We start from the raw sequence: 27,251 nt of genomic DNA, 5'->3' as shown, positions 1-27,251 counted from the left end.
TGTCTACAGCTCTGTGAAATTTTGATGGGCAATTTTTTTTTTTTTTTTTTTTGGCTCTTCACAGAATTAAACAATCAAGAGTTTGTTGTAGACCTGCTTTTCAGATACCACATTTAACAAAGTTATCTACTTCTAACAAGAAACAAGAAAAATCTTTTGGTAAAAGGTTTATTTGTTTGTGGTGAAAAACCAAGAAAGAAAGAAAAACAATAAACTATGGATAAAACAAATGAGAGAATATGCTGAGTGCCCAGATCTACATGTTGTCATCTGTTCAGTTGTTTAATAAAGTTTCTCTTTCAAAGTTACTTGAGGTCAAGGGCTGATGAATGAACTGGTCTTGTCCTCACTTCCCCTTGTCCTCAGACTCAATGTTAAGCAACTTTAAATAGCAAGTGGTGTGGGTATATAAAGTATTTCAAACTGATATTATGCTACTTTTGAGCTACAGTTTGACAGCAACTTAATGTAGGTCAAATGTTATGAAGAGTCATGAAGTCGCCGCTGGATGGAGACTTCACACAGCCCCAGAAAATCACCTTCACATCTGATTTATTACAAACAGACTGGTCATTTAACGAATATAGGCGTTAATCTATTGATATTTTCCTTTTGTTGTGCAATATGTTACTAAACAATGCGAAAAAAAAGGTTGTGTAAATCCAAGTTGTGTAAGCCTTCTGTCAAGTTAGCCAAAATGAGCCCAGACATGTAGTTCCGGCCGGTGAGGGCTACCTTCAAAATAAGAGCAGAGTTGAGCCTGAGAGAGGGCATACTTAACGCAATTAAGTCTACAGAGCAGGGGTCAGCAATTAGGTTTAACGGTGATCCACTGGTTTTTAACATGACCCCAAGACTAAAAGAGACATGTGGTCATATTTTTTTTTTGTCTCTTTGTGGTTCATTTTGTGTATTTTTGTAGTCATTTTGGGTCTCTGTTTTCGTCTTGTGCCTCTTGGTTAATTTATGTCTTTTAAATGAGCTCTGTGACTTTCAAACAAGAAATATTAACAGTCACTTCATACAGAGGCACTGGCCCAGGTTCCCTCTGACATCTCAGTTCCCTGAATATAACATTTAATACTGTAACACTGACAGACCTCACTTACTCAAGATACAGTTTTCTGATAAATTGTGGCATTGTGACCCCTGTTTATGTAAAAACGTCTTCCACCACTGGCACTGCTCTCGGAGTTTTACATACTGAGTTGGGAATGCGTTTCGGTGGTTTTATTCTGACAGTGGTGAGCGGGACGTCCCGTGTAAATAAAATCCGGCACGCTTCACGCATGTCGTTTTTATTTTGAAGGTTCAGACCGGAAGCATTCTGTGCCCGGGTCGTCGCTGTTCCAGCAGCTCCCTCCAGCTCAGAGAACCGTGGACAAGATGGCGGCGCTACGAGTCGCGGTGCGATCGGGGAGTGGGAGAGCCCTCCTCAGCACGCCGAAAACTATCCAGACGCCCAAGGTACATTGATAGATTTGTAGTTTATTAATCACCCAGGGCAGAGTGTGTTTATATCCACAGTTTAATCCAAAAGCGCTGCTGTGAGGCGTCCTGGCACCGAGCTAATGTTAGCCTGATTTCTGTCAGCGGGGAGAGACAAGGTCACTCGTGTTCTCATTCATTTTTAGGATATTGATAATGACTGTGCTGCTTACTCCTCGCATATTTTATCGTTCTTAAAATGCAGAGACCGACACGGCGTCAGAAATTGCTGTAAGATGCACTATAGACATGTGAACCTTGGTTGTCATCGCAAAATGCAGCAAGCTAACCGGTTAGCTAACTCATGATGAAGTGTCAATCTACCGGCAATTTGACTTGCTTACTAAAGTTAAACTTCTACATCAGCGGACGGTACGTGGTTACAAGTCTGAAGGCCAGAGCGTGTGATCGCACTGTTTGTAATTGCCTCAGTCTAGAAACAACTTTCAGAAATGCAGCAGAGCTAATCAGTTTGCTAGCGAGTTAGCATTTCAAGGACTGAAAGGACTTCCGGCGACGAAAAGCCTCTTCAGTCGCGTGTAGTGTGGTATCCTTTATTCTTTATCTTTTAACAAACTGCCTTCTAAGAGTCCGTCCTGAGAACGGTTTGAACTGCCCGTGTTTCCCTGCTATGTGTTTGTTGATGTCAGCCTAATAGCAATAATACCAGTATGAAAAAACACCCTCAAATATATCCTATTTTAGAACTGTACATGTATTCCTAGCACAAGTATTAAGTAACATAAATTGGAAATATCCAAGCGACGTACAAGCACCTTTAAAAAAGCACTAAGCACAGCATTTGTGTTAATGTACTTAGCTTCTTTCCACCTATGGTTGACACTTAATAGGGCTGAGATAACTTATGTAGTTAAGTGCCCTTATGTCATTTGCAGAGTAACATCAGTTGTGACCTGGTTGAGATACAAGTAGAAGCTGGTCAACATCAGTATGTAGACGACTGTTCTTTGAACTTAATATGTGCTGATTGCACTTGTCCACTGGCTGATACAACTGCACGTTTTTATTATTATGTTAGTTATTTTAATTACAAATCAGTCTGCTGATTATTTTTCATAGACGTTCAGATACCTTGTCCTTGGCTGGAACAAACCAGGAATGTTTCAGTCTCAGTATATGATGTATATCTTAACACCTGTGCACCCCTACTTATAGGATTTAGAACAGTTTTAAACAGTTACTTGTCCATTGGCTGATGCAACTTTCCATCATTTAAGACTGCTTGGAGATAGTGGATGGATTGTTTGTGTGTGTGTGTGTGTGTGTGTATTCGTGCAGGGATGCTGTCACGTGACACCTGCTGCCCGGTTACAGAAACACTACTGAAGGGCAGTTTCATAAGGATGACTAGTGTGCACCCCTCAATCACGCACTATAAGCGAGGACATTAAGATGAACTGAACTTTTGAAACAGGATCCTCAAGAATAAAAAAAGAAACACACACATTTTTGCCATTTAGAACACAAGATAACGCAAGATAACGCAACACGTGATTATTAATCACGTGTTGAATAATCACCCATACCTTATCATACAAGGATGATTACTAATTGATATCTCATTTTGCTCCTGTTCCTCTGTAGGCCAATATGTCCTTCGCCAGCCTGCCGCGCAGCCAGAAGGTTGCCCTTACAACGCTAGGTGTGGTCACAGCCGGCGGGGCAGGACTTGCTCTGATGCTGCACCAGTCCGTCAAAGCCTCCGACCTGGAGCTCCACCCTCCTCACTACCCCTGGAGCCATGCTGGACCTCTGTCCTCTCTGGACCACGCTAGGTGTGATGGATGAACACACACAAACACACTCTGCAGTCTGCGGTTTTTGACCTGATGTGATAGTGCTGTTGTGTTTGTCTTGCTTTCACCACATTTTCAACCTTAACTGTTTCTCCATGTTCTTCATGTCCCTTCCTGCCCCTACAGTATTCGTCGTGGTTACCAGGTGTATAAGCAGGTGTGTTCAGCCTGCCACAGTATGGAGTACCTGGCCTTCAGAAACCTGGTGGGAGTGTCGCACACAGAGGCTGAGGTTAAGGCCATTGCTGAGGAGGTGAGGCTGTGTACACATAAAAAAAAAACAGTGACTTTGTTTTGGTTATTTTTAGAGCTAAACACTAAATCCTGCTAGTAGGTGGTGACACCTGACGGTGTCTGCTGTTACATTTCTAGAGTTCAGGCTTAAAAGATGTCTTCTGTGTTGGGTGCAGGTTGAGGTGGTGGATGGACCTGATGAGAGTGGAGAGATGTTCACTCGGCCAGGAAAGCTGTCAGACTACTTCCCAAAGCCGTACCCCAACCCTGAGGCGGCCCGGGTTGCCAACAACGGAGCCCTGCCTCCAGACCTTAGCTACATCGTGAATGCGAGGTAACTCCTAAAGAATAGAAAACCTGCACAGTTAATACTGAAAGGCATGAATTGGCCCGAAATCTGCGTATCCTTGGTATTCACTTGTTGAGTTCCCCGTCTCCACTCAGACATGGAGGAGAGGACTACGTGTTCAGCCTGCTGACAGGATACTGCGAACCTCCCGCTGGAGTGACAGTGAGAGAGGGACTCTACTACAACCCCTACTTCCCCGGCCAGGCCATCGGCATGGCCCCGCCCATCTACAATGAGGTGCTGGAGTATGAAGACGGTATGTAAAAATGTGTGTGTGTGTGTGACCTGTTCTTGTAATGCTGTGCGTTAAAATGAGGCATCTATACATTTTGCTGCAATATTTTTGCTTTAAACAGTGAGTAACGAGTTGAGTGGTCATGGTTCACTAGAAATACCTCTTATTTTCAGTTATTTAATGCACTAGAAAATCAGATTTTCTATTCAGGCAGCTTTATATACCAATACACATTCACTAAGAGATAAGATAAGCTTTTAATAGTCCCACAATGGGGAAATTACACTGTTACAGCAGCAAAGAGCAGATGCACACCTGCAGTGTCTAAACATGAAAATCATGGTGCTGGTTGTTATTTTGTCTGTTTCCATAGGAACCCCCGCCACCATGAGCCAGGTTGCCAAGGATGTGTGTACCTTCTTGAGGTGGGCCGCTGAGCCAGAGCACGACCAGCGCAAACGCATGGGACTCAAGGTACAGCGTACAGTGTATACCATGGATTGAATCTGGGCTGAGTACCATTTGAAATGTTCAAGTTCTGGCTCCTTTATCACAATTAGTTTGGGTACAGATACAAAACAATACAGTCCACAAACAGCCCGAGATGATGGAGTGCAGTTCTCTCAGTCTCCACATGGTGTCTCTAAAGCCGCTGTAGTGTGTAGTTACATTCTTGAGGAGGCACACGTCAGCTACAGGGTGGCCTACGGTGAGGCCACTGTGATTAAATACGTAGGTCCCTGTGCTATGTTGCAGCCCCATATCGCAAACTATAAAGAAACAAACCGTGAACATGGAGCTTGTCGAAGGATTAAACTTTCTGCTCTCATTCTCTTTCAGCTGCTGATGGGCTCAGCCATCATCGTCCCTCTGGTCTACTACATGAAGAGACACAGGTGGTCTGTGCTGAAGAGCAGAAAGATCGCCTACAGGCCTCCCAAGTAAAAGGAAACAAACACACCCCAGTCTGGGCCTAAAACCTACCAGAGAGGGCTGCGTTCAATGACCCCACAACGCTCACCTCACGATGATCATATGGACACAGAACAACTGACAAACACACACATGCCTTTCTAAGAGGGGGTAGAGAAATAAGGGTACATATATACTATGTTTATTCCTGCAGAAAAATGCCTTTTTTTGGTTGTTGGCATGGTAGAACCAATTGTGTGACAGATTTTGCTGTAACTGGAGTTTTGTGGTGCAAGTTTGTGTCGGGGAGTTGTGGTGTTCTTGAACGCACTCTCCACAAAGTTTGTTTGTTTGATCTGCATCGAGTCATTGCTGGTAGCAGTTCATGTCATGACATCTCGTATCAGAAACTTTTTCACAATTGACTGATAAGTTGATTGATTGCCCGTCTTTGTAAGATACTCAATAACCACACGAGCGCAGAGAAATGGTTGCCCTCAAATTTTATCCTGGGTGTGTTTGTAGATCCATCCTCCCCAGTCGTCTCCACGGAGTCACTCAGTGGATCGAATGCAACCTCTGAACTTCTGTTTTACTGTACAAAATAAATTATGTTAAAGGAAACTTTCCTGTGTGGCGGTTTGTTTTGTTTCTAGCAGCAGGAGTGGACGTTACTCACCAAGCTTTCCACCACTGCTTGTGTCATTCTGACTTTGTCATGTAAATATTTAATAAACACATGAACTGACAAAACTTTCCTATGAGATTAGAATTTGTTAACCTCCAGACCTCAGCATCATCACCATGCTGTAATTAGCAGAATTTTGACTGCTTTAAAGCACATGCACACAATAGCATTAACTTTTATTTATCCATAAGCTTAATTAGGGTTTTTGTTGTTGTTGTTGCAGTAGTTGTTTGCGGAGATTGCGGCGGATGTGTACAGTTGCGGTGTGTTGTTGCCAACCTGCTGCCTCTATCCATGATAAGTAGAGAGCAGAAAAAAATTACAGATTAAAATTATATAATGTTTTGTTTTCATGCAAACAATCAGGACAAAACAACAAGAAATCTGAAAATAAAAAAAAAAACAAGTTGGGTTGAGTTTCATGGTTCTAGCACATTTCTCATTGGAGGAATTAGACAGTGTTGACTGTCAATTGCTGCAACTGTCTTCAACTTTACCACTGTAAACTCGATTCGTATCAAACTCGCAATGTAGTTTAAGAATACAGAGTCCTCCTCCCATCAGTGGTTAGGATCATTGTAAGGCAGACAAGTTTTCATTTGTGCTGAGCAAACATTACTATGACGACGTTCTAATACTTGCTCTGAAATAATGCTGTCAGCATTTATGTTGTTTTTAATACAAAGACCGGAACACGCAGGCCCACCATTACCACTGACACTGACATATTTATACAAGGCATCCTGTTGGTTTATCTTTTACATAAATAGAAATGGAAAAACAACGGTTTGTGGTTTTACGGGAGATTACACGCTTGAACTATTTCTTGGGAAACAACAGAGCGAACAGGTGCAGGGACTGAGCACAGCTTGCTGAAGTCTTGTTGTTACACTGAAGCCTCCAGGTTAGCTGTGTCCCTCTTCTTCCAAGTCTTTATGCTAAGCTAGGCTAATAGCCTTCTTGCTGCAGCTTAGTACTTAACGCACAGATATGAGACTAATATCAATCTTCTAATCTCTTTCTCAGGAAGACAGTGAATAAATATATTTCTCCAACTGTTGAACTGCTCCTTCAACTGTGCTCCACCATCACAGTGAGGCAGAGTTTAGGTGGCCTTCCTCTTTACCTCTCATCATCACGTCCCGACATCCATCCTGCCTTTCACTGAGGGATAAATAAACAAGTGTGCTGTTGGTTTAAAGCTGCCGCAGACCTTCATTAGGAGCTAATCTGGTTCTGAAAAGCTTTTCCTCCCTGCTGCTTCAACCTGCATTCAGACACTACAGGCTTCATCTGCATCACAACACACACAGATTAGGCTAATAGCATTAGTGGATCTCACTGGATCATTATTATTGTCATCATTATCATTATTATTATTATTAATTTAAACTCAGTGGCAGACCTGGAACAGAAGGATGGACGTATTTTTAGTGTGAAAACTAAACTGATTTTCTACTTTGGTAATTTAGAATAAAAGGACTCTGCAATTCTGTTTTGTCTTTGTGTCATGGTGGCGGTTTTTTAAAAAAGCCTTGTCGTCCTAATCTCACACACACACATTCAGAATATGGCCTGAGGGAAAACTCAGAAACAGACACACACTCTCACATGTACGTACATGATTACAAAAACGCATTATGGTTAACTTCTTTTATTTCCTGAAAACGTTGCAAATGCTCTCTTTTTGCAGAACTGTGGCATTTAATTGTGAAACTAGGTAAACTACAAATTTAAATACGTCGTCTTTAAGTAACTCCGACACACATGCTCAGCAGAGATTAGCTGCTGTATGGAACCTCAGGGAACCTCATTCACATGGAAAACCACTTCTTAATTCTAATTGGTGGCCAGTGTAAATCCTCCACTCCCATTTAAACCAGCCGTCAGCAGACTAAATCATCCATTCACTCAGCAGTTTATTTTATTCCACACACCCAAATTCAAGGACCTACAGCATCAGTAAGATTTTCACTGAAGGCAAATCGACTTGTGGAACTAATTATTTTTTTCATGGTGAAATCAGAATAACTTTGTTTTGGTTGTTGTCAGGAGTTTTGTTAACACGCTGTGGGCTTTCTGCTCTCAGGGCTGTTTATTGATCAATTAGTCAGATCAATCATTATGGCATCCACTTGGGCTCCTGTGACCTCAGGGAGCCAGCCAGCATTTTCCATTGATCGGATTCTGGGTTTGGAGCTGGAAAGACCTGGAAACTGCCTGAAACTCCACCGACCGTGGGCAGGTGAGGAGCAAACGTTTTGAATTTGGACCGTTTTCTGCACAAGTGAAGGGTTAAAGAGAGATGGGTCTGTTTCTGTTTCAAGAATCAATCATCAGTCTAATAGGACTTGTGAGGATCTTATTATGGAGCTAAACACATTTATGCAATTATGGACACAGAATCAGACCATTATTATCGTGTATTTATAATATTTAAGTGCCATTTAATTCAGTGTTTTTGTTTATTTTAAATAAATGTACCATAGCTGACATCAGAAATAATGGCAAATCACAGTTTAAGTGTGGAAAGATCATCTTTGTAAACATTAACATTGTTACTGTACTCTTTCTGTTTATGAGGGTAAAATTAGTGATATAAAAATCTACTTTACTGAATGTATAAAGAGGCTCCTACAAAATCTTTACTCAGAAAAGATTTTGTAGGAGCCTCTTTATACATTGTCTTTATACATTGTCTGTTCATTCAATTCAATCTTCCAATATTTTTCTTTGCCTGAAAATGTTCAAATTGAAATGATGGTCTTGGATACTGACCACTGGCAACAGCCCACCTGTAAATCAACCCATGACTGTTAAAAATCCAGTTCCAATAATCTGACTGACAGGACAGAAATATTATTCAAATTACATGAGAAAATGGCTTTACTCTGATTGCTCTGTGCTCCCCTGTATACCTTCATTTTTCTGCGGTTTGGGGACAAGACCAAACTAAACAAAAAAAACAAAAAAAAAAAACTCTTTTTTTTAACTGCACCAAATTTTTATTACTGATGGTTAAATAAACCATCAAGGCAAATTCAAATACTAATCTTTTCATCCAAAGTCTGTAAAATTATCTTGATTTGGTTTAATGTTGTGTTAATGATAATTTCTTGTAATTATAGAAAGAGTTTTTAACCTGTGACGTTCTGCTCTTTTAGCAGAGAAAGAGAACAGAGTAAATGGTGCCTGCTCCAAACAACAACACAGTTATCAACAAAAACAACATCCTCAGCAGATGAATTCTCAAAGACCAACATCAAACTGGTATGTCGGACGCAGACCACGCACTGCCTTCACCAACAGCCAGGTAATCAAATGATTAATCAATCAATCAGTGAGCTAGTTAACTGGTCATTTAGATAGATCCTAAGATCGCTCCTTTGTCTTTAGTCTTTTAATATTTTTCCATTTCTCATTCTGTGATTGTGTGTGTCCTACAGGTGAATGTTCTAGAGACAGTGTTTCAGGTGAACTGCTATCCAGGTATCCAGCTGAGGGAGCAGCTGGCAGGGAGACTCGACCTGGACGAGGACCGAATACAGGTTCAGACAGCACACACTGAGAAATTAACTCTGAAACTTTTATTCTGAAATGATGATAGTTTTGCTGCTCTTACTAATTTTAACCCCTTAAATCTACACGCACAAGGTCACTGCAAAATCTCTCTGAGTATGAGCGTAAATAAAAATAAAGAAAAGACAGAAGCAGCAGATCTTCTCCCGCTAAATGATATTTCCTCTCTCTTCCTCTCAGATCTGGTTTCAGAACCGACGGGCCAAGCTGAGGCGTTCCTTCAGAGAAACACGTCTGCAGCTGGTCCAGACGGCCGTGGCTGACCTCGGAGTCAGACAACTGAAGCCTACAGGGGAGGTGCAAGGTGACATGGAGCTCGCCCAGCGGCTTGCTTCCCGTCTCCAGCTTCAGGTGGAGGAGGATGAGGAGGAGTGATGATAAAGGACTTGCATTCATCCTGTTTCTGATCTTGTGCATGATTGTTTACATGTAAATGTACTGTCCAGACACCATCACTTTCTTCCATCTTCTGACTTCCCTCCTTCCAAATGTGATGATGGGCAGATCCCAGTTTTGTCATCTTTGATCGTCAGGATTTGATGTTACATGAGGTGACACGAGACAGGATCCCTCTGACTGTCAGTGATACAGAGGAAGTATGTAAGCCTGTTGTCCTGAAGATTCGGCAGTTTGGGGATCAAACTTTGTAATGATGACATCTGTTCTGGTCTCTCTCTGTAATATAATAGTGTCATATCATGTGAATAGGTTTCTGCTTTCGAAGCTGTACAAAGTCTAATTAAAGTACTTGAATCTTGTGCCTGTTCCTTGTGCAACTTCACCATTTTCATTTAGACATGTCAATAATCAGTGTGATGGCTGTCATACGTCTTGTAATCGATAATCTTATAAGGGATCAGCCAAAAAATGTACTTAAATGCACTCTCAAATAACACTTCAATACACTTCAAGTAATTAATTCAATACGTTTATTTTCTTTTTTAAATTTTATTTGTTTTGTGTACTTACAGGTTTGTTTGTTTTCTTTTCACAAAGACATTTATTCACTGTGCAGACCTGTGTGAACAAAACAAACAAACAAAACAAGGTAAAATAAAATAAAATAAGGGGACAAATTACGCGGCCGGCTCTGATTGGTCCAGCCGTGCCCCGTGTTTGTCCCGGAAGTGAAAGCGGAGGACTGATGTGTGTCTGGAGTGCAGGAATCTGTCGGTAACATTTGTGTTCGGCGGTGGTTTTCTGCGTTGCAAAATGGACACGTTAAATAAACTGAAGCAGTTTGACGCTTATCCCAAAACTCTGGAGGATTTCCGAGTGAAGACGTGGGGAGGAGCGACCGGTGAGAGGCTTTAAATTTATCAGAGAGCAGCAGCCATTCAGACACACAGGCTGTTAGCTGCTGCGGCTAACAACAAGGCTAACTGATTCATTTCACGTTTTTATTTGTGTTGATTATCGGATATATTAAAGACATCAAGTCACAGTGTGAAATTCATCTTTATAGCACCGAGTAAACGTGAACAGCAGCGGAATAGACTCTTAAAACGTTTATAATTCAGCAACAAAGCAGCATTAATGCCAGGCTAATGATAAAAAATTAAATATTTTTACTAACATTAAAATACGTTTTAAAGAAACTTTCCTTTTGTCACCGTATATTTTCTTTAGAGGATATCACCACTGGTTTTTCACGTTTCAGCCCATGTATTTAAACATTTAACATTACTGCTGACTATTTTACAAACCATGCTGCTTAGATTTTAGAGGTGTATTTAAGATAAGATGAGATTTTATTGGTTCCCAGGGATCAATAATAGTATAGCAGCACAGAGTCAAGCCAAGAGGTAAGAAGACAGAACAGATGAATAACTATTTTATTAAAACACACACACACGTATATATGTATACATAAAAGAAAATTAGAGAGGTGACATTAGGAAAGCTGAATGTAATATATACATTTAAATACCTTGGACTATAGAGCTGCAACAATTAGTCAATTAAAAATTTATTTTCAAATGTGAGGACCTGATGCTTGTCTCTGTCTTATATGACAGACAAACTGAACACCTTTGGGTTTTGAGCTGTTGGCCAGACAAACTCTGGCAGCCATCATGTGTGAATTATAAAGTAGGTATAGGTATGAATAATAAGTACAAGATTCTAGGGCTGCAGGTATCACTTATCAACTCAAGATAAAAGGCTATAAGCTGTAGAGGATGGTGTCTTCTAAAAAAAATGAAAAGCAAACTACTGCATTAATGACGATCATTCTATAAAATATGATTTAAAGAAATGGTGGAAAAATGCAGTCACACTGAGTTTGAACCAGGATTCACACAAAGACCTGAAGAACTGATCTCTGACGTACACACTCTCCCCGTCTCTGTAGTGACTATCATCAGCGGCGTCATCATGTTAATCCTGTTTGTCTCTGAGCTGCAGTACTACCTCACCAAAGAGGTAAGTTCATCCTCGTTATCTGATATGTTGCAGGTGGAATTAAATTTGACAGTTAACTAAAATACTCTTGGCTTTCATTGTCTCAGTGTTTGCTACATTTAATCAGTTAACATTCTGTTTAGAGCTGCAGTGATTGCAAGGAAATTATTTTGCGTTTATTTTGGTCGTCTATTCATCGTTTGAGTCGTTTTATTGATCAAAAATGCCAAAATATTTGCTGGTTCCAGCTTCTCGATTATAAAGATATACTGCTTGTTGTTATCATACATGATGACAAACATTAGATGTGTTTTGCTTTTGGACTGTTGGTTGGATAAAACAAGCAATTTTAGCTCAGCACTTTTAGTCTCTGTGAAGCTGTGGTGGGTGTTTTTCATCACTTTTGGATGTTTCACTGACTAAATGATTAAAATGAGAAAGTAATTGGTAGATTCATTGATAATGAAAATAGTCAGTAGTTGCCACTCTATTTCTGACCACGTGTTCTGTGAGTTAATGGTTTGAACACTGACAGCAGCATTTTACTGGTTTGACAGAAAAAGTCAACTAACTAGCTTGTTCTCATGGTTTCAACAGTATCTCATGGTTTTTATTATCAGATGGAGTTTGCTCACTTGTCATGGAACTGGAGGTGTTTTTGGGAGCATTTTTAGGACTTTTTGTCAAGTTCAACTTTTAGGCCAGCATGGACGAGAGGTCCCAAAAGTGCTTAGAATAATGAAGATGATGCTGTTTATGTTTCCAAGATCAATAACTTATTTTATCCTTATTATTTTGCCGGCGATGAAGGGTTGCTTAGTAAATTATCCCAAATGAATAAACATAATAAAGGCTGCCTAGAGTTTACACTAACCATCTTTCTGTGCTCAGAGGTTTTTCCTGTCAGACTTGTCTGCTGAGTCCGATCACACAAACAATGAACGTAAATATGCTGAAGGTGTAAAGTCAGAGCACACAACTGTGAAATCATTATGGCAATCTTTGTCATTGTGTTGCCCATAGTTGTTAAACATCATAACAAATCTCAACAATTATTTATTTTACAGTCTGCAAAAAGTACATCAGGTTTAATTTGATGTTTCATGCATGACGGAACTAAAATCCTGTTTGTTCCCTTTAGGTCCACCCTGAGCTGTACGTCGACACATCGCGAGGAGACAAACTAAAAATCAACATCGATGTCATTTTCCCTCACATGCCCTGCGCCTGTGAGTAGCACTGCTGTTACCATGCTGGTTAAGCTAACACTTGAATGATACAAGTGTTAACCCTCGACCTTCCTCCATTTGTTTTTTTTTCTCCTATAGATCTCAGTATAGATGCCATGGACGTTGCTGGTGAGCAACAACTGGATGTTGAACACAATCTGTTCAAACAGCGGCTGGATAAAGACCTCAAACCTGTCACCTTCGAGGCAGAGAAACATGGTATTGACTTTGTACTGACTTTAAACCTTCTGACACTGTTTGGCAGCTGTTGGCAGGGATCCAGGCCAGAAATGGTGCTCAATTTAAAATAAATAAGTGAATAAATGAATAAAAGAGTGAGGTAAACAAATTAGCTAAGAGCTAAACGCTACAAACTACAGGGTATTCTAACTGGAAAGCGTGGGAGCATGTGTTTGATTTGCCAACACACTGTGTTGACAGATGACACTGGAATGCATGGCAGCAAAGGCTGAACCAGGATTTCTGCAGGACAACCCTGCATTTTTTATCCAGAGCCTCTGCATTGGGAAATTTTAGAGTGAAGAGTCTACCTAAAATAAGTTTGTTTGTTGACAATGATGATGATAATTTTGTGTTTTGTTGCGTAGAACTTGGTAAGGCTGACGATGGTGAAGTGTTTGACCCCAGTACACTGGACCCAAACAGATGTGAGAGCTGCTACGGAGCTGAGACTGAAGACCTCAAGTAAGGCACCCACCCACACACACACACACACACACACACACATTCTTTGTGTTTTCTCTAACACCTGTATTTACTTGCCTTGTGTCTGCCTGGTGTGTGTGTGTGCAGGTGTTGTAACACCTGTGACGATGTGCGGGAGGCCTACCGGCGGCGAGGCTGGGCGTTTAAAAGTGCTGACACCATCGAGCAGTGTAAGAGGGAAGGTTTCACACAGAAGATGCAGGAGCAGAAGAATGAAGGCTGCCAGGTTTATGGCTTCTTAGAGGTCAACAAGGTACCAATGTTATTATCTGTGATTTATTATTAGTAGTAGTATTTTAAAGATGTCAGTTTTTCTGTCTGGAGGACATTCAGCAGAGTTTGGGAAAAGTTTTCTTAGTTCCTAGAGTTTAAATGTTCAGAGGAAGGATTGAAATTTTCTGAAAATGAAACAGCATGACGTCGGTGAAATGTGGCCAGAATGAAATCACTAAGACAGGAGGGACATGCAGGTGCATGGAGACAGAGATGCATGCAGATCTCATAGGAAAATGACTGCAGTCCAAACGCACCAGGAAATGCTGTAACTGTAAAGTATGGATTATCTGGAAATGCTTAATAACATATAGCACAGCCTTCTTATGATTCTGTGCCTTTATTTGTGCAATATTATGACCTATATCTCAAACTTTCGTGGCTACCTTCTTGTACCTGTAATGTATTTTCTTTTTCCTGACGGTGGCCTTAAAGCTCTGTAGCATTGTAGTGGTATCAGATTATTTTTGTTAACGCTCATCTTCTCTTTACACTGTAGGTGGCAGGAAATTTCCACTTTGCTCCAGGAAAAAGTTTCCAGCAGTCTCATGTCCACGGTAAGACCTGCTGTCCATTCACTCTGTTCATACACAAACATAACCATGCAAAGATTTCTTAACACCCTGTGTCAGTTTTCTGTATCATGGCGTCAGAAACATGCCGGTGGAAACACAAGCAGCCCGTTCTGACCACAGTTCTTACCGTCTCCATTTGTTATCTCTGTAGCCTCCGTAGCCCTGATTTGTAGGCTCTGGAGTTACGCTGTAACCCCTTAACATACAACTTGTAAATTCAGATTAAGTTTGAGACCCCCCCTTCATCTGACATGTCCCGATTATAAAAAAAAAAGTATTCTTAGTTCACTGTTGCCTTTTCCCAACTAATATTTTTGACTAATAAATATTAGTTGGGAAATTGGAATTAGTTTTTGACTAATAATGATAAAGGGTGTTCAGAAGCTTTTGTGTGTTCATCAGTATCTGTTTATTCATCCATAAACAGATGGATGAATAAACATACGTTTGGTCTTCTACATAGAACCATGCATTCACATCCATTAGCAAACCATTCATTACTCATAACTCGGGGCTGCACAGGATCAGTTCTAGTTGCATCTTTTAATCTTAGCAGCAGTTATTGTTTCATTCATATTAATGTGCTAAAAATAGTGGAATTTTTCAAATGTTGTTGCCTGGTGTTTAATTGAGAACATCAGTTGTAGTTAAATGGAAAAGATGTTGGTTTAGGATGGAGGACAGTAGACAAAACTGTGCAGCCCTGCGCTCAGCTGGTCTCTTCAGCTTTGTGTCAGGCGCCAGCTCAGTTTACATCATCCTGCTAATGGTCATGTTCACACACACTCTGTTTACATGTCAGCCATTGTATTATTAACCCATCCGTTAGACTGAGTTGATTGAGTCCTCTGGTCTGAGTTAACAATGATGTTTCCACGTTTCACTGAGCTGTTAGCTGTGAAGTTCTTGAACTTTGATTTTGAACGCGTTTCATGTATTTTGCTGACATGGTGAAGCTAACCTAAACATCATGAGCTTAGCTGAAGGTCCTCTTAATATCTTCTCTTGAAGGCGTAAGCCACATCTCACATTCATCATCAGAGAACGGAGCATAATTTGGTTTAAAAATAAATGACAAAGAAACAAGAAATATGAAGACGTGTATTTCGCCTGACACCACGTCTCACGTCATTTTTCATACAGAGCAGGAGGGTTTGACTGATGCCAGGTTTCTAAAGCTGATGCCGGGGATTTCTGACTGATGCAATATTCTGTACCTAGTGTTTCTGTGCAGAATTGTTTTTCAGTCAAGGGTCAGAAAGACTGAGAAACATCATTTAAGCCACAACGGGGCTCTACAACTACACTGAGACCAAACTGATTAAATTCTTCTTTCTGCTCTGACGTGCAGATTTTCTCTTTTTTTTTACTTTAATCCAAACGAAATGCTTGATACAATATTAGTTGAGCTCTAAAATCCTCACATTTTTGCTTTTCCCTTGCATTTGTCTACATTTTTATCTCACTGCTTTGTTTCTTCCTGTCACCGCTGCTGCTGCTGCCTCTTGCTCTGCCATCGCTGTGTGTTTGAGTTTTATCTTGACTGGACTGTTCTGTTTTGCCTGCCTGCTAAACGTTTACCTCATCTGTACCTTAAACCAGAGCAGGAAATTAACAGCAAACAGCCATCACATGCTCAAATAAATCTTCTCTAGCAGCTGCTTCAGCAGGAAAATGCCACAATTTATGGGCTGCTTCTAATCTGAACAAAACAGAGGTTGCACACTAAAATAGAAGAAAAATGGCCTGTAAATTGGATTACTTTCCAAGCAGTCAAGCATCAGCTGAAAACTCAGTGCTACAGTAAAATTGTTGTTTGGTTGGTGAAAGTGAAAATGGCCGAAGTTCAAGCTGCACTTTTCACGTTGGCTGTAAGTTTCCTACCCTGAACACAACAGCATCCTCTGATATTTGGCTGAGTGACGTGAGATCAGTTAATCTGACTGAATGTGTTTGGATTTATTTGGTTTGATGTGATGCCTGAATGCTTAACAGCAGAAACAAGAGACAAGAATCACGTTTGCTGAGGATTTAAACGCTGCTTTATGTGTTTGGGGCTGCGTGATCACTCTGACAGAAGTCAAACACAAGAGGCTCAAATTTTTTCTTTTTTTTTTAGCACGGAAAAAAATATAATCCTCCTCGATGAGATTTTCTGCTGTTCCTGGGCTTGTAAATCAAACTGTACGTTTGAGTTGAGCTTTTAATATTTTGAAACCAACCAAATCATATCAATCAAACACAAAAACCTCTTTTTTTTGCCCCTGAGGTAGGTTTTAAAAATGTCCTCGTGCATCTCCGTTCATATCCTAATAGAATTAACTAGTAAAAACTATCCGGCATGCAAAATACCGAAAACCTTTTGTCGGAGTCGTGCAGCCCCTCACACACATTAACGTAACATGGTTTGTTGTCTGCCTGCGTCATTATAGTGACTCTTCTCTCTTCTTTCTGCAGTGCACGCTGTGGAAAGTAAGTCCATCTTTCTTTGCAGATTTTTCATTGATATCATTGAAAACCCTTAATCCAGCGTAGTAACCTGTTTGTTGATATATGGGGAAGTAGTGCAAGTGTACAGCGACTTACACCGCAGCTTATGCTGTGGAAAGTATGCAGCTTACTTTGATTTGTGGTTTCTACTTTTTAATAATAAATATTACTTCTGTCTCAGCATGTGGTTGAGGAAAAAGTGCAAGGGCCTCAGAGAGTGAAATGAATTGTAAGGCCAATGAGGTCAAAGGTCAGAGCCATGGTACCTGTGGACAGGAAGTGTGACATGTAGCTTCTAACTCTCAAATAAACTTGTGTGTGACTGTTGGCTTCAGCTTTATTTGCTGCCTTTCCTCTGTAAACTAATCTGACTGAATCAATGTCATGAGGACAGTAATCCGTCACAAACTGACCGATGACTCACATTTCTGACAGGTCTGTAAGTGAAGACACATTCACATCCCTTTGCTAAATGTGTGTTTCAAGCGTTTGTCATTAACCAGTTGAATAATGTGATGTGTTCTGTTTGTTTGTTTGCAGTACATGACCTGCAGAGTTTCGGCTTAGACAATGTAAGTAAAACATACAATATGACGATGAAAAAAAAAAAAATAATACTGCAATTTTAAGATAATTTTCTTTGCTACTTTTTCCTTCTGGAAGTCTGTGTAATTTTAGGAAAATCATGACCCAAAAATTGAGTTGACTGGCAGGTATTATATTCATAATTGTATATAATAATAAAAGTCTTAGTAATGATAATAAGAAAAGACTTTTGAGATAACAAGCTGTTCAGTTACATAATATTATCGTCAGTGGAGTCTTCAGATGATTGTCCCACTACCATGATCTTTCAGGAAAAAGAAAAAAAAAAACCAAAACGGACAGAAGACATTTTTAATGGACAGCCATCTTGATTCTAATTATTACAAGGGGTTGCTTAAGTTTGTCAACTAATCTTTGTGTCTGTCGTCCTGCAGATAAACATGACCCATCTGATAAAACACCTGTCGTTTGGTAAAGATTACCCCGGCATCGTAAACCCTCTGGACGGGACAGACGTCACAGCGCCACAAGGTCAGTCATTTAATGGTTTTACTCTTTTCAGCATGACGTTGGTAGGAGTAACACAATAAGCAATAATATAACAGTAACATAGAGTGTTACAACAAAATGCTATAAAACAATACAATGATAAATTTTGCACTAAATTACAATCATTTCCATGCTTAAAAGGAAACCTCCCCACTGATAATCAGAACTCATGCAGGTCTTTAGGAAACCAGATTTCATTGCATAGTTTACAGCGTTTTGCCAGGAAGAGACCCTCTTGCTTTTAGCACTGAAGGAGGGGTGTGTTTGTTTGGCTGTTGAGTTCACAGATCATCAGTCTTTCTCCAGAATCACTTACTCCACATTTAATGGTTCGGCTTCTCAGTCAGCGATTAAATCTCTCTGCATGTTTAACACTAACGGAACAAGAGGTTTGAACTGGCAGGAAAAAGCCCACTCCTGGTTTGACTCAACCATTTTTGAATAATCCTTATCAGCACAAATTTACAAAAGAAATCGTAACAAACCAGTTTAAGTACTCACACTAACAAACAAGGATGATGAATCAGGGTTTGATTAAACAGAGGAACTCACATTTTCTCTCCATGTAAAACCAAATATCTGGATAGCACAGGTCGACGAGTTCTCCAAGGATTGTTGAAATTCATTCCAGCTGATGGAGAATTTTCGTGTGGTCACTCTGAGCAGGATGCTGGAAGCATCAGAAATTATAACACGTGCACTCTGAAAACCCATTTGACAAATCAGAATTTTTATTGACAAAACTGGACTGCAGGTTGAGAGTGTGACAGCATCGAGCGAACAGAAATCTGTGGTGGTAGTTTTTTGAAAAGTCCCATAGCTGTACCGAGGTGCGGAGGTGGAGGGGGTCGTTCCTTGTCCTCCTCAGCAGCGGATGCCCATACCGATGGCCATAAAGGTGCCAAATGTGCCCCCGCTCTGCATCATGGTCTTCCCTACTCCTCCCATTAGCTCCCTGCCCCGCATTCCGATCCTGGGTACAGAAGAGACAGTGTCAGGATTTATTTGATCTCGAGCAGACAGGCAGACACACTCATATCTCATTCCATGAACTAGTGAGGAAATTAAACTACCAGTGTTAATGTACTTTAGACACAGAATGTTATTTATAAAACTCTAATAGTGAAGTTCAGTGTTTTCATGTTGTTGGAGTGTGGCCAATTTTCTGTTCAGAGTGTTAGAGGACCAGTTACAGCTGACTAATTGGTTCACTTGCTGAGTATTGTTTGGTTCACACTGGGTCCTGGACTAGAGAAGCAGGGAAAAACAAGTCCATATCTTCAGTTACATCAGGGACTGATAAGCTTGGAGCCATTTGACTCCGATGATGAAGCGAATTTGCATCCTGTTCTCAGTCTCTATCCCTAATGTACCATTGCTGTTTCTATAAAAGCAGAGCAGTGTAGCTGCACTCTAAACTAGTTCAGAGTTACCTGAGACAGGAGAAAGTGCCAAACATGGCCCCAGCAGCCATTCCCACTGCAAACCCCATCATGAAGCCCATTTTGACCCGATCAAAACAGCTGGGCTGGGTCTGGCCATACGGACCTACAGCCACTGGCATCTGGAGAGGACAGAGCAACAGACAGCAGGTTAGAGATGAGGCAGATGTTTTCAGTGTAATGTACAAGTCGAACTGATTGCACAGGCATCTAAATGCAGAGCAAAATATGAATTAGTATGTGAGGTTAGTATGGATTTCAGAAGCAGTGAAGCAGAAAGGTCAAATCTTTGCTCCAACTTCTCAATTGAGGATACACGCTTTTCTTTGTCACCCAGGATGGTAAACCGAATATCTTTATTAACTTTTGCGGAACCTTTTCACTGTTTCCTGGCTTATTTTATAGACTAAATACTCGATTAATCGAAAAAAAATAAAAGTAAATGATGGAAACAGCCATTAGTTGCAGCTCTGCTTTGTGTTTAGCTTGGTGCTAACCAACTTTCTCACGACAGTTTACATTAATCAGTTTACTTCTAATCACCTCCTGCTGACCATTCAGCTGACCAGCGATTACTCGGCTGACATCAAAGCTTTGAACGTTACCTTAACTGAAGACTAATGGTTGTTAAGCCGCTGGTTAACGCTGATCACCTGTGGATAATGATTTATGGCGTTAATCGTGTAGGTTAATCAGTTATTTAACCTGTAAGCTAGGCTAACGTTATCGAGCACGCTTATGCTAACGTTTCCGGTGTTCGAGCTGTTTTGCCAAAGCCCAAATAACAAGCGGCTGTGGAGCTTTTCTGCTGATTTCAAACATCAAACCTGTAACAACGTTAAATCTGTCAAGTTCACTCTTAATCCCACAGCATCGTTTGTTGTGTTAGCTTAGCATGCTAACTACTCGTCGCACGTCACCTGTGGCCTTGACAGATAAACACGACACGCTTCCCCCCAAATTTTTTTCTCTTTTCTCAGCATGTTCTCGATTATTCGTCCGAATTAGACCTTACCTTGAATTAAGTGCTTAAAACAGCGTTGGGTTTCTGATTCCTGACAGGAGGTTTGTCGTATTTTTGACCGCAGCTGCGTTTAAATGTATTTCTAGCAGACCTCCATAACCGGATAGAGGAAGGAGAGAAAGGTCGACGAGGTAAATAAAGAGGAGAAATAACCCGGAGGAGAAAATGAACAGCGCCGACCCGTGGCTGGTTGCGGTACTAGGAATGAAAGATTTAAATGATTTGTTCAATATGAGAGTGATTTTCATAAACTCACTCAGCTTTTCAGAGTCAAAACATAAGACTAACACACATAAGTCACATAAGTCAAACTTACATTTTCTGTTCAGTTGTTGTCACCAGCCAAATTCATGCACAAAAACTAATTTCTGTCTCTGTATCTAATGCTCTTGTTTTTGGATACCAAGTATATTGCATCAGTATGTATTCTTATCCTGTTAAGAGAGAGCTTTAGTCATCTCCAACCACTTATGTTGGACTATCACATTGTTTTTTTTAGTTGGAGCCTGTTTGATTATACACAACGATTTTAGTTTCAAAACGATTTATTTTTCTCCCACAGCCTCAATGATGTACCAGTATTTTGTGAAAATCGTTCCCACGATTTATGTGAAAACTGATGGAGAAGTAAGTCCTACATATCATCTTTTTCTTTTTTTTTGATGATGATTTTCAGTCTTTAATCTATCTAAATGTATAATTGAAGTCGTCTGAAGCTCAATGTTGCTATTTAACTACAAACAGCCCAAATCACTGAGTGTTCTGTTGCCATTTTATTTTTCCAGGTGGTAAAAACCAACCAGTTCTCAGTCACCAGGCATGAAAAAGTGGCCAACGGGCTAATAGGAGACCAGGGGCTGCCGGGCGTCTTTGTTTTATATGAGCTGTCGCCCATGATGGTTAAATTCACGGAGAAACAGAGGTAGGAGACACTGGAGGATCTCATATTTTTTGATGATGTATATCAATGTAAAAGTCACATATATTTTTAAAAAGACTGGAATTAGATATTAAGTTTTGGTTCAAGTAGTGGGGAGAGTCAGAAAAAAACTTGAAGTGTTTGTGGTGGAGACCACACTTCAGTGTAATGGTTTAAACACGTTTTAAAAAGAAATTTTTCACTCAGCTTTGGTAAAGTTATTGGAACGTGTCAGTGAAAGAAGGATGTGAACTAAATAACTCCTCTCTGTCTCTGTTCAGATCATTCACACACTTCCTAACAGGAGTTTGTGCCATTATTGGAGGTGTATTTACAGGTCAGTCCGTCTGTGTGTCACCTGAGATAACACACTACACTAAAATGTGGGTAATCGAAGCGGGTGAGGTCTGACACTCTGTCCTTCTCTGTTTCCTGTCTGTGTCGCGCAGTGGCTGGTCTGATCGACTCGCTCATCTACCACTCAGCTCGTGCCATCCAGAAGAAGATAGAGCTGGGCAAGGCATCCTAACAGCGCCCCCGCTGGCCTCCACGGTGCAACACAGACCAAGACACGGACACAGAGACAGGAAGGCAAAAAAAGAAGAAGGGCAGACAGGCAGAGGGAGAAGTCTGGAAACTGAAGCAAGCAGTTTGTTTTCCCTCCATCTCTCTCTCTCTCTCTCTTCTGTCAGATTGAGTGAGAGAAATGCAGACAGGTTTTAAATAAGCCAAGTGTCTTTTATATCTGGAAGAGCACTGGAGAGGATTTTAGGGGCCTCTTTGAATTTTCCTCTCCACTGTTAAATTGGATGCCAACAGGACAGAGTCAGAATCAGACACTGACAGGAGACTTTGAGATTGAACTCATGGAAAAAGGGAACGTCCTTTCCTCCATCCTGTTTACGCCCTGCTTCGGCGCTGGTCACCACTCAGATCATCACACTGAATGTTTGTCAGCAAATCTGTGGTTGAGCCTTCCATCACGAGGAGTCAGGAAGAGAGGCCAGGAGAACTTTTAAAGGAACATGTCACCCAAAACGTTTAGGTTCCTCATCAGTTAGTTACCCCACCTAAGCTGGACCAGACTGATGAAGACATCAACACCTTTTCAATTGTGTTTTCTCACAATAACACAAGACAGTTGTTTTGCAATCTATCAAACATATCAAAATTATTGTGATCACAAAATGATTATTTTGGTTATAAATAAAGGATACATCTGGTAAAATTCTACATTTTTCTTACTGTCAACAAATTCCATGAAAAAAACAAAACCAACACTGAATTTATTCTCCTAACAAGTATCATCGGTGCATCCAAGGCCTGATATGTCCTCCAGGTGCCATGAAAGCACATGAGTGAGCCATACTGTTGGACTGGGTGACATGTTCCTTCATCATCATGAACACACATGCTGTAGTTTATTTTAACTCAGATTCATTGACAATAACAAAATATTCTGTCTTATAAATATTTTACACATGCGCTCTTTATATCCATTTTTCTAGACCAGTCAGTAATTTAGTTATATGTCAGAATATTGGAAACATTTAACAACCCAGTCCTACCGAAAAAAAAAAACCTATGTTCAAAGCTGAGGAGGATCTGAAAACAGTATGAGAACACTGGTATACTATGACAGGTTTTTATGTTGTGCTTCTCTTGTGAGTCTTTGATGAACTTTGTGAAGCTGATTAATCAGGCCTCAATTCGTGAGTCGATAAAAAACATTTTGGGTGACTTGTTCCTTTAAAGAGTTGAGACACAAAAGATACTTGGGGGGGGGGGGGGAAGCTGATTTTCTTTTGAAGCAGTTAAAATAAGGACACGTATTTAAAAAAAAAAAGATTTTTGAAGTTGATCAGTTTAAAGACGTGTAGGACTTTTATGTGATATAACATTCTGATGGCACATGAAATCATCATCATCATCATCAATCATCTCTGTGTCCCCTCGTCAGATCTGGAGGTGGTTGCACACTTTAGTCTGATAATCAGAATGTTGTCATGTCCAGCGTGTCCCTGTCTGATCATAGACACTGGTCCAGCAGGTCAACACCAGTTTAAACTCACTTCATCTCGATGCAGACTGTGTCCAACTGGTGATTATCAAACTAACTTTAGCCCAGTGTCTGATGTGAAGTGGCGTGTTTTCACACATTCCTGTCTGATTGTGACTGACTTGGATGTCTGTCTCAACTTTGCTGGGACTATGTCCCCATTTTTAATCCCATCCAGGGAGACAGCTGTCTACGAGCACAACGCCACAGTTGTTCAGATCACTGGGAAAAAAAAGATGTGTGCAGCAATTTAAAGGTCTGGAACTATTTTCATGTTTGTCTTTTTGAAACTGCTGCTGGACGTCACCAGACTCATGAATTTTTAAATCCTACAAAGTGGCTTTAACATAAAAGAGATTTTAAATCTGAATATATGAAAAAAATAACTTGATATAATCAGAAGCTGAGAATCATGACGTTAAAGGCACCTGCTGTGTCAATGTAGCCAAGTATTTAAGAAGCCAAGCTCCTTCAGAGGACAGTCAGCTTTTTTCAGTTATGTGGCGGTTGAAGCAAAACCAACCATCTGCTGCCAAAATATTCAGCATGAGATTCGGTTTCTTTTGTCCATCGTCTTTAACTTCGTCTCGCCGGGCTGCAGCGCTCTGCCTTTCTTCCTCTCCTCTGCTTCTATCCTCACCTGCAGATTTTAGTCATTTAACTGAGTCACTTGAATGCTCAGTTTCCAGCACATAATGTTTTAAGTTGATTGCCAATAGGAAAAAGGATGCAAAGTGACCCCTGTCCTGGCTTTTCCTCATGTGATTTTACCTCTTTTTGTCTGTGTGTTCAGGAGTGTAAACACATCCACCGCTGCCTCAGAGAAGGGAGGGAAAGAACTTAACACTACATGAACCCCACCAGATTGAGTGTTGCACTGTCAGTGTTAAAAACTCAGATGAGATTTTCTAAGAAATGTTTTTAATATGGGCTAAAGGGCTGCTTCTGTTCTGATTTCTGTTTTTTCATTCTGTGGAATAATAGAACACAATCTGCTCTGTTAGACCTGCTGTTAACAATAAGCTTATGTTTTTCTCTTTCTTTTTATTTGGCCTTTATTTGGATGTTTAAGAATCATAACACAACCAGTAGCTTCAGATGGCCATCATCCTCTTGTGACCCTGTGAGTCTTTCAAACGCATTACCAAAAGCTTCAGTAAGTAAATGACAGGGCCGACAGGGAGGCAGCAGGAAGCTCCAGACCGCAAGATGACAGCGTGTAAATGTTGGGTTGATTCTGACTTTGTTCCTGACTCACATCTTGAGTCACCATATGAGATCCAGATGTTTCTACCAGTTTGATCTTCACCTCATGTTTATTTTTGACTGTCCTGAGTGTTAGACAGACAGAAACACACTCGGGCGGTGAAGATTGTTGGTTTAGAAAATCTTCCCTGAAAAGACCACACCGATGGTTTCACAGTTTTCGGTTCATTAGCTACAAATCAGGCGTCACTGCCATCAGTTTTATATTGAGCCTTTCATTTTAGTTCATTTCAACATGATAAGAGAATCAACTTTCCATCCAAAAGTCAGTCACCTTGTTTTTTGGCCATTAAAATAAAAGCTTTTGCTGTGTTCAAGGAGAATTGGAAATCCAAAATCTAAAAAGAGAGAGTCATTTTAAGTAGTTCAGTTTTAGCGAACTGGGTTGTTCAAAGTGTTGTCCAAACAGTTCTTGCCAAAGTCATTGCCAGAGGATTTTGTCCCAGTAATTATGTATATTTATTACTTAAAGTACAAAATCTTAAAACACTTGAGGCAGTCAGAGCTTGCAACACTGGATCAAACCTCTTTTTGTATGGTTTTAATGATGCTCACCTCCTGTTTTTACTCTCACTCAGTTGACACGGTGTATAATAGCAGATGTGGCTAATATCAGGATGGACTGAAAGGATGCGAAAAGACGTGGGTTCATAGTGAATCTGTGACTGAGACTAAAGATCATGTGACTGTGGCAGATTAACAACAAATATTCAGAGTATTATGGCTGTAAAGAGGCACTTTGATGATCATAGGTATCAAAGAACCTCTTCTCTGTGTTTAAAAAGCTTCTGAAATCTGGATGATGCTGTTTTATCATGACACTTCCTGATGATTCAGTTGTTGATGGTTGGTTGTTGCACCTTTTATCATCTAAATCAGGGGCAGGGGTTGTGTGTGCGTGTGTGTGTGTGTGTGTATATGTGTGTGCGTGTGCACACGTGCATATGTGCAGGTGTGTTCTGATGCCAGTTGCTGCGTGTGTATGAATGTGAGAGAGAGAAATGTATTTATATTTTGATTGTCCTCAAACAGTTTTTAAAATGACTTCAAATAAATGTTGAATACACCAGCTCCAACTGTGTGACTCCTATTTTTATTGATCAAAATTTAATCTTAGATCATGGTGACATGATCTTTGCTCCTGACGGTGAGTTCTGCCTCAAAACCTCTAATAATCCCAGGATAACCTGAAGTAAAATCTCAAAATGCAGCTGGACAATTTTACAGTAGATATCTGAGCTGCCCTGGTGATGCCAATCCATTCAGTCCATTCTCATCTACAGTCTGTTTTTCATCTTAAGGTGTCACCCATGTTCTTTATTGTCAGTTAAATAAACTTCTACTGCATAATTTTATCCACCTGACTTGCACTAGTGTACAGTGCATCATAGTATATTACTACCATTGTACAGTCAACATTCAGGAGATGGGGTCCTTATTATGGGTCTAGCTTTTGTCTCAGTTTAGGTTGTTTATTTATTGTATATACTGTAATTTAGACTTTAATTTTATTGTTTGTTATCAACCTCATCGTTTGATGTCATTCTTAAATAATTCCTGTTCTTTTCTGCTGAAATGTCAGTTTCCTCTTCAGTAATTTGAGGGTCCTGTTTCTACCTTTACCAGCTGCAGTTACATCTAGCAGCCACTGGATGGCGACCTTTACCTCAGATTGTCTAGTTTTTACCAATGTCCTCACACACACACACACACACACACACACACACACACACACACACACACAAAGGAGAACAGAGCATCTGAATTAAATTACAGCCTTCTTGAGCAACTTCCTGTGTGTGTGTGAGTGTGTGTGTGTGTGTGTGTGTGTGCGTTTGCCAGAGCCACGCAAAGCAGAGCAGGCCAGCATTTCAGTCCGCAGAGAATAGTTTGATACTGGAAATATAATTATGTGCCTGGGGCGTAGTGCCCTGTATGTGTGTATGTGTGTATGTGTGTGTGTGTGTGTGTGTGTGTGTGTGTGACATTAAAGTCGTCACATGTACATTTTAATGCAGAACAAACGTCATCCGGTTTGTGACAAATGCAGACAAGGCTGTAGAAGAATACGAACAATCATCAGTTTATTAGTGAGTAAGACCATGACCAAGGCTGGGTTAACCTCTTTATGGGGCCCCAGGGCAAAAATTAGTTGTTGGGTCCCTGTTGTCCACCCCCCTCCCCACCCCAATCATAGCGGTTTTATTGTCTCCCCAGGCATCAACCAGTACTCTAGATCTAAAATAATGAGCTGATTAATCAATTAACTCACTGACTGAAAAGTCACTGGCAACAGTTTTGATTAACTAATTGTTTTAATGTTTTCAAGGAAAAATGCCTGAAATTCACTGGTCCCTGTTTCTCAAGTATGAATATTATAGTAAAATCAACATTTTTGGGTTTTTGACTTCTGGCCAGGCAAACAAAAATATTGAGAATTCTTCACTA

General features: G+C 40.4%; 4 protein-coding genes across 6 annotated transcripts; 3 read left to right on the top strand and 1 right to left on the bottom strand.

Annotated features, from left to right (window-relative positions):
• Nucleotides 1-1,325: 1,325 nt before the first annotated feature.
• Nucleotides 1,326-5,659, top strand: LOC121179456 (cytochrome c1, heme protein, mitochondrial). The gene is made up of 7 exons (XM_041034329.1): nt 1,326-1,467; nt 3,094-3,284; nt 3,432-3,558; nt 3,716-3,873; nt 3,984-4,144; nt 4,497-4,597; nt 4,964-5,659. The coding sequence occupies exons 1-7, from the start codon at nt 1,387-1,389 to the stop codon at nt 5,066-5,068; spliced, it is 924 nt and encodes a 307-aa protein (XP_040890263.1). The 5' UTR covers nt 1,326-1,386; the 3' UTR covers nt 5,069-5,659.
• A 2,188-nt stretch (nt 5,660-7,847) lies between these two features.
• Nucleotides 7,848-9,677, top strand: LOC121179499 (homeobox expressed in ES cells 1-like). Its single transcript, XM_041034388.1, has 4 exons — nt 7,848-7,968; nt 8,888-9,036; nt 9,170-9,271; nt 9,483-9,677. The coding sequence occupies exons 1-4, from the start codon at nt 7,848-7,850 to the stop codon at nt 9,675-9,677; spliced, it is 567 nt and encodes a 188-aa protein (XP_040890322.1).
• A 759-nt stretch (nt 9,678-10,436) lies between these two features.
• On the top strand, nt 10,437-25,866 carry ergic3 (ERGIC and golgi 3). 2 transcript variants are annotated; one of them, XM_041034324.1, is made up of 14 exons: nt 10,437-10,602; nt 11,656-11,726; nt 12,847-12,934; nt 13,034-13,153; nt 13,543-13,639; nt 13,748-13,913; nt 14,433-14,490; nt 16,966-16,980; nt 17,539-17,570; nt 17,979-18,075; nt 21,122-21,186; nt 21,345-21,481; nt 21,760-21,815; nt 21,928-25,866. In XM_041034324.1, the coding sequence occupies exons 1-14, from the start codon at nt 10,515-10,517 to the stop codon at nt 22,005-22,007; spliced, it is 1,170 nt and encodes a 389-aa protein (XP_040890258.1). In that variant the 5' UTR covers nt 10,437-10,514; the 3' UTR covers nt 22,008-25,866. The 2 variants fall into 2 exon arrangements, with proteins under 2 accessions (XP_040890258.1, XP_040890259.1); XM_041034325.1 differs by lacking the exon at nt 16,966-16,980.
• Nucleotides 18,803-20,684, bottom strand: romo1 (reactive oxygen species modulator 1). 2 transcript variants are annotated; one of them, XM_041034344.1, is made up of 4 exons: nt 20,551-20,670; nt 20,141-20,188; nt 19,527-19,657; nt 18,803-19,066 (listed from the first exon to the last, which is right to left on the bottom strand). In XM_041034344.1, exons 3-4 carry the CDS (start codon nt 19,655-19,657, stop codon nt 18,958-18,960), a joined length of 240 nt encoding a protein of 79 aa, XP_040890278.1. In that variant the 5' UTR covers nt 20,141-20,188; nt 20,551-20,670; the 3' UTR covers nt 18,803-18,957. The 2 variants fall into 2 exon arrangements, with proteins under 2 accessions (XP_040890278.1, XP_040890277.1); XM_041034343.1 differs by lacking the exon at nt 20,141-20,188 and having other exon boundaries at nt 20,551-20,684.
• Nucleotides 25,867-27,251: the final 1,385 nt, after the last annotated feature.

This window comes from Toxotes jaculatrix, chromosome 3 (assembly GCF_017976425.1).
Source record: "Toxotes jaculatrix isolate fToxJac2 chromosome 3, fToxJac2.pri, whole genome shotgun sequence".
NCBI classification, from domain to species: Eukaryota; Metazoa; Chordata; class Actinopteri; family Toxotidae; genus Toxotes; species Toxotes jaculatrix.
This window is presented reverse-complemented; position numbering and strand designations above follow the sequence as displayed.

What these genes read in the sequence shown, in the direction of transcription:
- romo1 (XM_041034343.1), bottom strand. Translation starts at nt 19,657, where the DNA reads ATGCCAGTGGCTGTAGGTCCGTATGGCCAGACCCAGCCCAGCTGTTTT. An exon ending in GGCACTTTCTCCTGTCTCAG is followed by an intron (nt 19,067 to 19,526) that starts GTAACTCTGAAC and finishes TTCTGTACCCAG; the next exon opens with GATCGGAATGCGGGGCAGGG.
- ergic3 (XM_041034324.1), top strand. Translation starts at nt 10,515, where the DNA reads ATGGACACGTTAAATAAACTGAAGCAGTTTGACGCTTATCCCAAAACT. An exon ending in GCTGAGACTGAAGACCTCAA is followed by an intron (nt 13,640 to 13,747) that starts GTAAGGCACCCA and finishes GTGTGTGTGCAG; the next exon opens with GTGTTGTAACACCTGTGACG. An exon ending in ATGTGAAAACTGATGGAGAA is followed by an intron (nt 21,187 to 21,344) that starts GTAAGTCCTACA and finishes TTATTTTTCCAG; the next exon opens with GTGGTAAAAACCAACCAGTT.
- LOC121179456 (XM_041034329.1), top strand. Translation starts at nt 1,387, where the DNA reads ATGGCGGCGCTACGAGTCGCGGTGCGATCGGGGAGTGGGAGAGCCCTC. An exon ending in TCCTCTCTGGACCACGCTAG is followed by an intron (nt 3,285 to 3,431) that starts GTGTGATGGATG and finishes CTGCCCCTACAG; the next exon opens with TATTCGTCGTGGTTACCAGG. An exon ending in GGTGCTGGAGTATGAAGACG is followed by an intron (nt 4,145 to 4,496) that starts GTATGTAAAAAT and finishes CTGTTTCCATAG; the next exon opens with GAACCCCCGCCACCATGAGC.
- LOC121179499 (XM_041034388.1), top strand. Translation starts at nt 7,848, where the DNA reads ATGGCATCCACTTGGGCTCCTGTGACCTCAGGGAGCCAGCCAGCATTT. An exon ending in ACTCCACCGACCGTGGGCAG is followed by an intron (nt 7,969 to 8,887) that starts GTGAGGAGCAAA and finishes CTGCTCTTTTAG; the next exon opens with CAGAGAAAGAGAACAGAGTA. An exon ending in TGGACGAGGACCGAATACAG is followed by an intron (nt 9,272 to 9,482) that starts GTTCAGACAGCA and finishes TCTTCCTCTCAG; the next exon opens with ATCTGGTTTCAGAACCGACG.